Here is a 14,724-nt window from a genome sequence, read left to right as displayed (position 1 = left end):
ATAGTGATTTAAAAAGAAGTCCAGCCACGTATGCACAGCACGTACCCATAACTTGATCTTAAATTGTTTGCAGATCTAATGATAAAATTATTTTATAAATGAAATTGATTTCGTAAACTCAACTGTTATTTTATAACACTAATGTAAAATTTATAATTTTTGGGAAATATCTTTTGAATTTGTAATGTACAAAGAAGCTCCGTTGCAATTTTCTTAATTTATTCTATTACAATAAGAGGTTATGCCTGAAAAATCTACGCAATAAAGGTCCTTAGCAGTTGAAAATCATTGTTGCACTGAAACATCAAAATTTATCTAACAGCTCAGCCGTATATGTTACTTAAAGTCACAGAATCTGGTCTCACTGCAGTCAACTTGTTAACTCATTCGCATCTTTTGTGCTTTTTTCATTTCTGAAATCAATATTTTTTTCTGCAGTTATTTAACTATAATTTAGTTTTTATTCGAAATTCTCTTTAAAAAAAAATTATCTATAAAAAAGAATTATTTTTTAAGTTAATTAATATTTGGTTGTCATTACCAAAACACTAATAAATTATTATTTATTTATTTTCCTTTTAATATTTGTAGTATATTTATTTATGTTATATTTTTTACAAAGAAAAATTTTCAGTTTAATAAAGACGTAGCACTTTCTACAATATTGAACGTGGGTTAAATTTTAAAATCTAGACGTCAGACTTAGATTGATATTCTGAGCGTTCCTCTTTCGTTCGTTTATAGTTTAACAAGTAAAATAAGAATCAAATTTTCGTAATTACTAAAGATGTTTTTTACGTCAATACCGCTTATCTTGTTGGATAAAAAAAAAATATTCTATTTCATTTCTTTTTTTATTTTGAGACTAAATAAACGATACTCTTTTTCTAATAAATCTGATGAAATAAAAATATTAATAAAATACGTATCAGATTTTTTGCTAAGAATAAAAATATAAAAAAAATCATTTTTCCTCAAAAACTTTCTTTAAAAATTTAGTGACGGTAAATAGCTATCACATATAGCAGTTAAAATATTTTACCATAACTTACTATATACTTTTCTTTTGAAAGAGTCACATAAGTTAATTTTATAACTATTTTAATATGATTTGTTGCTGCTGTTATGTTAACATTTCTTTTCTATCTAAAAAAGTATTTTCTAAATAAATCCAAGTTATATTTTTTCTTATATGTTTGTTTATATTTTATATATCTCTTTCTGTGTGTGCTACCGCGTAAGTGTGTGCAATTTTATTTTACTTGATAAGCTTGAAAGTAGATATTTTTAGGTTTCAAACTATCAATAATAAAACGAAATTTCGTATTTTTACATAAATTATATATATATCTGAGGTTGATGATTAGTTGAAATGTATCTCTTACTATGAAAATATAAACCATATTTTTAAAATTATAGTTGAATGTAATTAAGTAGAAATAGTGTTACTGAAAAAAAAAAAAAAAAAAAAAAAATATATATATGTATGTATATAGTGGAGTAAATATGGAGTTTGTAGCATATATTGTAGTATACCATGTAGGAATTGCAACGCTAAATATGTTGGATAGTGTCCAATATTTAAAAAAAACAAGATTAGAAGCTTACAAATATAGAACAAATGAAGTTGCTGTTCTACAAAAATATCTTAATCAAAAGATACCTAAATTAAAGTTTGGTTTGGTGAAAATTTTGAATAAGGAAACTTATATTACAAGAACGGTGCAGAAAATGATTTACTAGAAAAAATGCAAAAATCAATTAATGACAATCATATATTTTATATATTAAAGCTAAAAGTGACATTTATGCGATTACTTTACGAACATGAAATTTTATTACTGCCAAGTTTTGTTTGGGCTAAATCAAATATTGGTATATTACAATTTCCCATTCGACAACTAGAGAAGTAGGCTGTTTCGTAATGGAGTAGTCTTGTTATGGACGGGACTAAGTAATAGGATCTTCAGTTTACTATTCGCTTTGATTTCTGGGACGGATTAAGTGATTAGAGTATCTATACGGCTGTAATATTTGGAATTTTAATTATCTAGTTTGGTAGAAGGAATTTACTGTAATTAAGCGATTGTATCTGTGCACTACCCAAGATGAAAGCCCAAGAGTTATGCAAAAAGTTGTGCGTTGTTTGTTTATTACGTGTCCGTTTTTCTTCTAGTTTTGTTTGGTCATATTAAAAATAAAGATAGTATTTAAATATACTGTCAAAGTATTTTAAACTACCTAATACAAATTTTATGAAATGGAAGAAACTTTAACAATTAAAAATATCAAATTTCTTGAATGTTTTTCTAAATTAAATAGGTTATAAATATAGCTTAATATAAATAAAAGTCATGCACGATTACATACCGTATGTGATAACGTATGTGGGTATGTATGTACGAATGTTTGTTCCACATTTTCTCCTAAATCACAGAGATCCATTTCAACCAAACTTGGCACAATTGTTACTTACTAACTGAGCAAAAATACTGTGGGTGTTAGTTATCTCTTCTGCAACAACTGCAACGGCGAGGGGTGAGAACCTTAAAACATTATAAAAGATTAAAATTCTGGAACATTTGAGAATATTCTAGAATATTTTCAAACATTACATTTTGAAAATTTTTAGTTTTCTAAAATTTTCTAGAATATATATTGTTTGAAAGTTGATTGGTTAAATTCAACACAAAGGAATGCAAACATTGTAAAAACGAAGTGTATGAAGAAATTATGGACCCCCAACCAATGCCGAATATGTAAGCTAATAAATTGTATATAAAAGGGAAAAATAATTAATATAATATTATTCTATAAGAATTCTAACAAATTGGGAGTTACTAATATAAAATATTATTGACCAATTTTGACCGATATTCATGTAAATGTAGACATTATGAAACAATAAATCTATTAAAAAAAAATTACAATTAAAATCTCTTTGGTGTCTCGGCATTTATTCCGGAGGTCTGGGTTCGTATCCTGGTCAGGCATAGCATTTTCAGACGTTACAAAATTTCATTTTCATATTCCACGCATAAGCGTATGTGGTAATATCATCAAGCCAAAAAAAATATATATTTAGAAAAATGTTTGTTTTTTATTAGTAATGAATTAAAATGTCATTTTTACAACGGTTACTTAATTATTATTTTAACTTGTTTCAGATTTGTTCATTTTTCATTTTTATTTAATAGAAATGATAATTAAAAAGATATAATTAAAACAGAACTGTTGTAATTTGGTTGAATGAAACTACCGACATCCTTTTCTCATTTAATAGTTGGAAGTAAAATTTATTTTTAGAAACCGAATGAGATATTGTATGTTAGTGTAAAACTGTAAGAAATAGGTTAAATTGTATAAAGGCTTTATATATATATATATATATATATATATATATATATATAGAGAGAGAGAGAGAGAGAGAGAGAGAGTGAGAGATTTTTATAACATTAAAAGAAATGGATGATATAACACTTTTTTAATTATAAAAGGAAAAGAAAAACAAGTTGTTTCTTAGAAAATTGAGAAAAGTTTAATAATAATAACTTCTTACTGTTAATTATTTTTATTATCAATACAACAGTTATCTTAAAGAAAACTTGATGCTAACAGAAATGATTAATGTTATTTAAATTAGTTTAAAAACAATGTCAGATGTATTGTACATTAATAAAATTAAAATAAATACATATTGAAAAACAGTTGGTAGTTCATTCATGGAAAACATCAACAAAATATTAAACTTTTATTTTTTTAATAAACTATTCAATATTTATGTATTTTAAATGTTTGTTTTGAAATATTTAAACAACCTTTTTTCATATTTTAATTTTCTTTTTTTTATTTTGAATGAGTTTATAAATAATTCATTTATTAAATTTTTTTTTCTCAAATACTATTATTTAAAATCAGTTCCTTTAAATATTCTGTTACAATTTACATAAAATAAATAGAAAGAATCCTGTCTCAGTAGGAAGATGGAATATAATACAAATATTAAATAAAAAAATTAATTCTTCAGTAACCAATAAGATTATCTCAAGTTCATTCAAAGTTAATTCATAGTTTACTAATATATTTGACCACACCATACTTGACTATTTTGTACAAAGCTCTGTGATGACGTAATTATTGTGTAATCTTTTTTTTTTATTTTATCAATAATTTTATTATGCTGAATAATTGTAAAGACGTATTGTAAATGTTAACTAAGTAGACAAGTATAAACATTTTTTTTTTGTACAGTTTTAGGCTAATTGGCAATATGCACCCGATTACATTGAGCTTCAAGTCTTTTATTAGCTGAAGGCCAATATTATCAGTATTTTACGGGGGCCGATCGAAAACAAAGAAAACTAAAAATTTTTAAGAACATTATTTTTTATTTTTTAACCTAGTCACCAATTCGATACATATAAATCAACGACTTTCCTTCCAACCTTCTGATATCCTCACTATTACGTAAATTGTCTTCTGTAATATACGCGGTTGTCTCAGCTTTGAACTCATTATTTGAAGTGATTTTTACGTTCAGCGAGCCACTTTTTCATGTTTGGGAAAAGGAAGTAATCGCCGGGACTTAAACCCGCAAATTCGGTGGACGTGAAAGCACTTTAAAGAGTAGGTCATGGAGTTTTGCAACAAAAACCTGAGATATGGACGTTTAGTAAAAATAGCATCCTTCAGTCAGTCCAATAGTAAATCGTAATACTCCATATTAAAGATCCTGCCTTTTCCCAGTTAATGTATAACACCACAAGAATCCCAAAAAACTGTAACTTAAGGTATGCCTTTTCTTGAAGATGTAACCGTTTTCGCGTCTTTAGCGCACTTTCACCTACTCCCACCCACTATTTCGACTGGTGTTTTGCTTCTAGTGGGTAATGCTGAATTCATGTTTCATCTACTGTTATAAAAAAAAAATCGAAGAAACTCAGCTGAATTGCGTATAAACAAGCCTAAACATTCTTGAGAAGTGCTCAGTCGATTGAGTTTGTTAACAAACTCGGCACTTATCGAGCGGAAAGCTTTTTCATACCCAAAATATCGTTTAAAATGTTAAAACACTCTTTAAAATCTCGGTAGGTCGGGATATGGACATGGTCTGTCGAGAATCTTTGCAATGTCTGCAAGTTCGCGTCATTTCAATCGGCGATCATTTAATATGGAATTATGCATTTTGTGAAGATTTCATCGGTTGTAGCAGTTTTTGGCCGTTCCAAGCCTTCATCATCTTGAATGGAATTACAGTTACGTTTAAATTCTGCAGCCCACTATTTTATCTTTGAAACTGAAGGAGAAGAATCTTATAAACTAAAATCTAAACATTTTTATGTGTCCGTCGGGGTTAAACCATTTAAAACAAAGTACTTTATAACAGCTCCAACTTCAATTTTAACCACTTTTTAGAAATGCCAAAACGTTTTTGCTTTACTCGATCGCCACAAACAACTAAACGCATGCGTCTGCAACTTTGCATTACAGTATTGAAAGAATTATATTTGACAAATATCATAACTATTTAGTCATATTTTCACTATCTCTGTGTCAGTCCGAGAAATTTCTGAACGACTCTAATCGATTTATTTTGTTTAATTTAATATACATCGTAGGATTTGATGAAGTAATGAACTTGCTACAAAGATCGACAGATTTGTAGGTCAACAATTACTGTTGGTCTGAGCACGCGCATTTGGTACTACGGAACGGAACGCAACAATAGCGGGACCCAACAATCCCTGGCTGTTGGGTCTTTCTTTTTAATGGGCGAGTATTTGCTTATTTAATATCGGGTTAATATTATTTTTGTTTGTGAACGGAATTGCGGATTGCGCTCTAATCCTTACAGAGTTTGTAAAATCGTTACTTTGGCTGACCTTGGGAAATTGGTAATTTATTTGCGTCTTTCTCCCAATACGATTCCCCTTCAGTCTGTCCACAAGAATTTTCGGTCTAGCAGGAATGCGAGCTTTTGTAGGATGCGATGGACTCCCTTCGCCGGATGGAATCGCATGTGCTAAGGATGGGCCTAAATTGTAAGATACTTAGTACTAAACTCCCTCTTATTCCTCTTAACTAGAAATCTTTACAGTACATTCCGTGTAAATTAAAACAGACTATAAAAAAACAAGTAATTCATTACTCTTTGCATATATTTTATAAATAATAAAAGTACACGCAGATTTATTTAATAAATCTTTAAATATATAAAATAATACATATTTTTATTATGTAGTGATTATAATAAAAATAATAATGAGTAAATTCCTATGCAGAATTTTATTGACTATTAATGAATATATTATATTATTGGCTAATAATGAATTTTCCTTTTTAATACTGATAACAATTTCATGTAAATTTTTCAACTGGTTTGTTTATTAACATAAAAAAGCATCTTATTAAAGCAATGATCATTAGTTGTAAATGATTATTAATATTAAAAATTTTCTAGAAGTATTGATATAAAACAACGAAACCTAATCATATATTTAGCTGGTCTCCGTGACAGATTGGTAACATCGCTGCTATTCATCCGGAGGTTCTAAGTTCCAGTCTCGGTCAAAAATTAACGCCTCAGGGTACCACCAGAATAAAAGGGAATACAGAGGAGTTAATTACTGTTGCGCTTTCTCTCGTTGAAATATGTATTCAACACATCTATTTACTGTTCTAAGGGAGCCAAAAAAAATTACTTTTATAAAAATTAGATCTGTCTCAAAGATTGATTTATAATATTAAAATAAAGTTCATTATGAAACCTAAAATATATTTCAGAATTAGAGAGGAAATTGCTGATAAAATTCACATTTTTCATGAGGTTTAAAAATTATTTTACGCTTTTTAACTCTAAGCTGAATCAGCTCTTTATTAGTTAGGCTTCCCCTCTAAATAATATTTATATATTAAATATATGCATGTACAGGTGTGCTAGATATTATTCACAAGAAAAAAAAAAACGAGTTCTACAGAATGTCAAAAAATTGTTATTTAACCGGCCAAGATATAAATAATTGCTCTACAATAGGCTACTGATAAAAATAGAATATTGACTGATTAGCTACGCTTCTGAACAACTCGTTTATAGTTACACAACAACGTATCTAACTTTATAAGATATATAATATCTTGCACAACATAAATCCTAAAATAACACTTGTTGCTTTCATCTTACGCCATTATTGTTTCACAACATTTAAATAAAAACATACAAAGTTCTTTAATATTATACGTTATATTACTGAAAAAATTTAATATTGAAAATGATAATACTGTAATAAATAAATTCTTTATAAAGTATAAACATTATATTCAATTTTTTTTCGATAACTAGTTTTAAAAATCCGTATACAAAGAAATCCTTGGTTTATAGAAAATCACGTCTATCCTTGAAATTGAATTTAATACTAAACACTGTTATTTTTTTCGTAACAATCAATCATATATACACGCGTGGACGGATTTGAGTGCTATTATATACATAAATACACACACACACACACACACACACACACACACACACACACACACACACACACACACACACTCCTTGTTTCAATTGATTGTTTGTTTTTATGATATTAGTTATACGTTTTATTTTTAATCTGTTTACTGTTATTTTGTAATACCTGTTTCTATTTGATATATTTTAATCATTTATAGTATTTATAAACTTTTTATGTAACAATTTCTTTTGTCTTCTTTATAAAAAAATTGGAATGGGTAAATTTTATTATGATCATCTCTATAATTTTGTTTTTAAAATTTATATAGATTGTCTAGTGTTTAAATAAGATAAAAAGTTTATATTTTTTTGTGATGTCATCAGTAATTATACTATATTTTATTTTGTTATTACTATTATCGACTTTGCGAAGAAAATTATATTACTTTCCGTTGCATTGTGGGAGTGGAGGGTGAAAATAAATTTTCTTTACATTTTGAGGTATTAGAAGTACAAAAATACCATTCATTTATATTGATATTTCCTTATATATATAAAATACGTACGCCTATGTATAAAATGTTTGGCTCAAAAATCTTAAAAACTAATAGATCAATTTCATTGAAATTTAAATATGCTGCTGTAGTAGTATATCTGAAGTTATCAACGATAAACTTTCGTGATGATTGGTTTAGAACTTTCTTTTGAAAAGTCGGTAAAAAAAATTACAATAAATTATTTTATTTTGGTTGTAAAACACTCCTGTAATTAAATAGTTCTTTTTTTCAAAAATGTTTCTGCTTTAATTAAATCACGTAATCTTTTTTCTTTTTTGAAAGTTGTTTTTATTTCACCTTTAATATTTAGCGTTAAACATTCTGCTGCTTATAGATTTTCTTTTTCTATTACAATACTGTAGTACCTAATTTTAGTATTGATGGAAAGGAACCTTTTACTGATATTGCTTTATAATTCTTTTTTTTCCTCTCAAATTAAATTTACGGTCGGTTTCGTTGATTAGAAACTGTAAGTAAATTTCATGGAAACAAGAATTTCCTTTTAACACCTTAATTACATTTTATACATCAACAGTAAATCAAAGGTAGCATAAGCATTGATAAAGTCCAGCCAGTAATGAACTAGAGTGACCAGGACTAAGAATAAAACCACACCATAGAAAGAATATAATAACATCGGAACAAATTACATTAGAAATATAAATGATCATAAACATAAATACTTTAATAATGCAGAACTTAAAAAGAGAAGGGGCCTCGTCCTAAGTATCACTATTAAGTTACTAGGTCCAGTACATGTACTCGCTTTAATCGCCTTACATCTTTCCCATTGACTAAGAGGTTAAAGAGGACAAATTGATTAAATTCAGATTTGTTTTAAATTTTGAAATGTTCAAAACCTATCTTTAAACATATTTTTGTTTTATAATTATTAAACATAGAAGAATTACGAGTATATTTATTTAGTAAAAAAGAAAACTTGTGGAAATAAGAAGAATAATTTAAAGAAAAATGGATAATAGCAATATTTATAACTTGATTTAATATTTTTTAGGCAGTTTTAACAAAAAAAAAGGTAAGTTATATGAACATGAATGCATTTGAGAGGTTGAAGAGGTTGTTTGATCTCAAACACAACAAATTATTTACCGACCTAAAAAAAATACACTTTTTTATATTCCATTATCCGTTTACTCAGACAAGTTATAAACGCTTTTATCTCTGATTACAAAGTACGTTTAAGTATCTTCTCTGTGTAAAATGAAAGTCAAGGATTTTTCTTTCAGAATTAATTAAAATAATATAATAGCTTAGATTTTTTTTGAATCTCAACTATTAAATAAAACAATCCACATTTTTAGTAATAAATTCAAGAAGAAATATACGCAATAAAAATTAAGTAAAATTATTGCAATAAACTTTGTACATTATATGAAAAATAAATGTCAATAAAAATAAAAAAAATTAAAATAAGTTTCATACAAACTCATCTCGTTGAAAAATCAGTTACGAACATTTATTATACATACAGTTTAGGGATGTAAAGTCCAAAAATAAACTTTTGAAATCCAAATAGTTATTCCAGCCAGAATAATTATTTAAAACATTGTGTAAAAATACAGATAGTTCCATAATTTCCTGCATTAGTTTTTTTTATTTTTAATTAATTTTAGAAGTAAAAGATATTCCGTTAAGCAAAACTATTATATTTTAATACTCAAAAACTATTTTTACTATTTCAAAAATGTCTTATTGAGGTTCTTATTATGTAATGCTACTGTTATAAAAATATCATAACCATTTTCTACTTTTTACGTTAACATGGGTCAGGAAAAGTAAATTTTTGATATTTCAACTTTCTAAGATATCGAAAAACTTCCTTTTTTGCATTGTGGAAGATGGCTGAGGACGGAGTAACTGTCAGTTTTTTTATGGATATTAAATAATGAAAGAAGAATTTTTTTCTTTGAAAGATAATATCTTAGAACCTTTTGAAGGAAAATAAAAAATCGTTTAATATCTTACGAAAACAATTTTTTAAATTATTGTGATTTTCAATTATTAGAAAGAAGGTTAGAATTATGGTAAATGATGGGTAAAATACACCCCGTTTTTTGTATATTTGTATACTTTCCCTGAGAGTGCAATTTCAAAGTTTCATAATTATCAAGGAAATAAGATTAAGAATAAAATTTTACTTTGAATTTCTAAACTTAAACAGTTTCTAAGGTGTAAGAACTTGTTAAATTAAACAAGTGAAAGTAAACTTTAAAATTAAATTTCACGGGTAAGATTTTATTTGTCTTTTAAGTATTAAAGTCAATTTTTCCGATGATCTGTTTTTAATACAGTGACGTACTAAAAAAAAAGAAGTAATTATTTAGTCTCTATTAAAGAAAGGAAATATTTTTCTTGTACAAAACTCTGGTTTTTTAGAAAAAAAAATACAATTACAATTCGTACACAGTTACATAATTTCAATTAAAAACGGGATATAAAAAAGGTTGTGAAGGAAAACAAATTTTAAATTAGAACTGGTGAAATCTTCTTGAATCTCAGAAAAGAATACAATAACTTAATAATATTAATCTCTAGAAGAGTAGTACAGTTCTGGTTTACCAGGTCTTTATTGTATTCCACGATTATGTATTATAGTTAACTGTGGATGGACGTTTTTAATGTGTTAAAGATTATAAAATAAACAATATAATTAGAAAAAGATAATAATTTCGCGAATAATAATTTTTTAATTTTGAAATAATAGCAGGGAAGATATTTCAGTTAATACAAATATCAGTAGCAAATTAGATTACGGATAATATTTTGTACAATAAATTTCTATTTATTATCAGTTCATTCTGGGGATATATTGGATTTAATTTTAATGTTAAAATTAAAATCCCTAACCGGGTTCGAATCCCGGTCAGGCGTTTTTCATACGCTACAAAATTTCATTCCCCATATCCCATGCACAAGCTTAAAACTTATCAAGAAAAAAAATACCAATAATTTGTATTGCTGGTATGAAAAAATAGTTGATAATTGAAAAATGGAAATAGTAATTTATTTATTTTTTATTTACATTAAGTCATCTTTCTATCTTCATGTTAGTATTATAGTGAATCAGTGTATACAAACCTTATAAATATTGTCATATAAATATACTGCAACAGAAGTATGAATTCATTTATAGTTTACTTTTTGATAAAATAAATTTATAACTTATCTAATTGGAAAGAAAATTTTGTAAGCATATATAAAACCTTATTAGATGTAGTTTTTATGGCTTTTATAAAAAAAAAAAAACTGAAGAAAAAAAGCAAAATTCCCTTTAAAAATCTCATTAATTTCGACTTTGTATGAAAATATCATTCCCAGTCACTAAGGATGGTCCCAAAGATAACTAAAGAACCTTTTTAAGTAAATTAAAAAAAATATATATTTTACATATAATTTTGTTCAGTTTGTCATTCATTACAAAAGTTTAAATTTCAAATTAATATCATCGCCTTCTATAATGGAAAAAAAATAAAAAGAATTAATTTATAGTCTTTTAATTATATTTAAATCTACTTTTGTTATTATGTTATCCTTAATCTGAGTAGCTGAGTGGTAATGTCTCTGCTTCTCATCACGTAGAAAATCGCAGTCAAGTTTAGCATTTCTTCATACATTAATAATATCTACTTCTCATTATACAAAAATATCAGTATGTATCTATAATTGGATATAAACTCCTTATTTACTGGAGTATGAAACAAATAAAAGTATAAATAAATGTTAATTATTATTTCCCGTTAATGAGATGTATATTTATATAACATTATAATTATTATATAATTACAAAAAGTGCTTATTAAAGTAAGTAATATAAATTTTATTGCTTATTGGTACATCGATTTTAATGCTAATTAAATATCTTTAGCCGATCTTTGTGGCGGAGTGGTAGCGTCTCAGTCTTTCATGTGAAGGTCTTGAGTTTGAATCCCGGCCAGTTATGACATTTTTCATACGCTTCAAATTTCTATTTTCATATTCTCACGTAAATGTTTCTTTGTAAGCTTCTGTGGCGAATTAACTCATCGGTTAAAAAAAAAAATTAGAGCTTATTAAAACATCTATATTATAACGGAACCCTACAGTAATTTCATGTTAGATGTGCATTTCATAGGACTTTTATTTTTACTGCTTTACTTGATAAATTTTAAATGATTTTGATTTTTTAGCTTAGATTAAATTTTACCTACTGCCCTCAATTTTATTTTATATAAATCTCATTACGCTAGCTTGTGTAAAATAAATTATTACATATATATGTATTAAATTCAGTTCAGCCGTTCTAGAGTTATAACGTTTTATAAAAACTAACACTTTAGTCCGTGTTTAACTTTACGTATACGTAAACTTTACGTTTGTACGTGTTTTAACTTTTTTTTAATGTTAATTTTTGCCTTCTTATTAATTCTTTTCATTTTTTAATAATTGAATATTTTTTCTTTTTCAGTTATTTGTGGTAGCGGCAATTAGTGCAGTTAAATGTAGACCAGAAGCTGGAGGATATACGTCGTATCCATTACCAGTAAATAATCATCTGGGAGGAGGAGCTGTTGGCGGAGGATATGAAGGACATAGTCAAGCTCCAATAGTACAAAAACATATCTATGTACATGTACCACCACCAGATCCAGAATATCAAGCGCCAAAAAGACCAGTTATACCACCACCACCGCCAAAAAAACATTATAAAATCGTATTCATTAAAGCACCATCATTTCCATCAGCACAAGCTCCAGTTATACCAGCACCACAAAGCGATATCGAGAAAACTCTTATTTACGTTTTACATAAAAATCCAACCGATGCTGCACCAATTATTATACCGACACCTAAACCTACACAACCTGCTAAACCTGAAGTATATTTTATCAGATATAAAACAAATAAAGAATTACCTTCGCATGATGCTGTTACAAGAGATAGTACTGAGTTTATTTCGACTACATTAGCTCCAAGACAGATATCAAGCACAGTTAGAAGTACTGTAAGACAGGCCGGACCTACAACTGTTACCATATTACCGCGTTCAAATTCACATAAGCATAATTAAAAGAACTCTTTTTAATCACACATTAGGTTAATTTCGCATGATATAATCATATATGTTTTTATATTTTAATATGATTAAAACTTTTTATTATAATATTAAGTACTGTATTTTTATATATTTTTTAACAATATTTATAGTTTTACTGAGTCATAAAGGTAAGATTATTGACTTTAGGCAGCTCCATGGCACCAATACAATCTATTCCTTATCGTTTTTTTTCTTTGTTCAAGTAATTTGATAATCTTTCTTTTTTCCTAATTACCAACCACAAGATTGTTTGATGTCCCATTATAGTTTCATATTCTAATGCTTTTTAAGATTTTTCCTTAGAATGATTTTTCTATCAGTAAATACATGACTGAAGTACAAATTTTATGCCAAGAAAATGTTACATATGGATGAAATTAAAATTATAAATAGTTTTACTCTTTTAAAAAAATCTGCTATGGTAACAAATCAAATTATTTTTTCATCTGAATGTTTATAGGCAAATAAATGAACTGTTCCAGATATGCTTACTGCGTTTGGTATACACACATTTTTTCACGTATTCTGATTATAAAAATTTATGTAACTTCTTATATTGCAAATATGGTGTAGTTACGTTTTTCTCTAGTTAACTATATTTTCTTTTCGTTTAACTTTTCAAGAAGCTTTTTATTAATCTCAATTTATAATTTAAATTCTTAGGTAACAGAGTAAAGATTTTTTTTGTCTTCAGTAAAATGAAATGTATGAAATCTATTAAAAAAAAATACATGTGACATCTAAATAATCAATTTCAATAATTTTTTAGATGTACATGTTTTGAAATTTCTAAATTAAAATTAACAAAAAAAGTTTTACTTTTGCTCAGTTGACCTTCATTCAACTTCAAGTTCATTCAAACGTTTTGTGAGAAATTAGGATTACCGCACTTTTAATTATTCTATCAAATTGTCATTGCTAGCAATAATTTCAGAAAAGTTTAATAAAAAAGTATTTTTTTTTTTTAAATCTTAAATCATTTTTATGAGAATTTGAATTATTATAATAATCATTTCCACTAAGTTATATAATATTAGTTAGAAATGGGTTCGGTTAGTATGGGTAACAATTTGTTTAAACATCAGGTCTTATTTTGTATCCATTTTTTTCTTTAATGTCAGATAAGATATCTGGATAAAAATTTCAGTATTTTGTATGGAACAGCATTCCATACAAAATGGACGAAATAAATAGCAATAAAGTCTTCTGTTAGAATAAGCTGAAAATTTAATATTTCGAAATTAAAAATTACTGAATTTTTTGCATAAAAATTTAAAATTTTCAACGAAAAAAATTTTTAAACATTATTCAGTAACAGTTTTTAAATTTATTTTAGCATTATTTGTAAAGAATTATAAAAAAGGTTTTCCGTGTTTTCAAGTAGTATTTGTTAACTTATGAGAATAAAAATCACGTAATTTTTAAACATTCGTAAAAATATTTTACTGTGTTTTTTTATCTTTCTTTTCACAGGATACACTAAAAAAACATTTTTTTATTTTATTTTGTTGGAGGTTTTAATTTTTTTTTTTTTAAAGAAGTTTTACTTTTACATAATTATTTTCTTATTGTTTAATTCTTTTAATCTAAAATTTTTGTTCATTTCTGTTTTTCTTTTTATC

The 14,724-nt window shown here is 26.4% G+C and overlaps 1 protein-coding gene and 1 long non-coding RNA gene across 2 annotated transcripts in view; one reads left to right on the top strand and one right to left on the bottom strand.

Moving 5' to 3' along the window:
* LOC142322951 (uncharacterized) overlaps positions 1-14,724 on the bottom strand; it is a 1,078,737-nt gene that overhangs the window by 486,628 nt on the left and 577,385 nt on the right. The gene's annotated exons all lie outside the window — the stretch shown is intronic.
* Positions 9,867-13,075, top strand: LOC142323208 (uncharacterized). Its single transcript, XM_075362547.1, has 2 exons — positions 9,867-9,887; positions 12,473-13,075. The coding sequence occupies exons 1-2, from the start codon at positions 9,867-9,869 to the stop codon at positions 13,073-13,075; spliced, it is 624 nt and encodes a 207-aa protein (XP_075218662.1).

This window comes from Lycorma delicatula, chromosome 4 (assembly GCF_047948215.1).
Source record: "Lycorma delicatula isolate Av1 chromosome 4, ASM4794821v1, whole genome shotgun sequence".
Lineage (NCBI taxonomy): Eukaryota > Metazoa > Arthropoda > Insecta > Hemiptera > Fulgoridae > Lycorma > Lycorma delicatula.
This window is presented reverse-complemented; position numbering and strand designations above follow the sequence as displayed.

Coding starts and splice junctions, on each gene's coding strand:
- LOC142323208 (XM_075362547.1), top strand. CDS start 9,867: ATGGCTGAGGACGGAGTAACT. Junction 9,888..12,472: donor TGGCTGAGGACGGAGTAACT/GTCAGTTTTTTT, acceptor TTTCTTTTTCAG/TTATTTGTGGTAGCGGCAAT.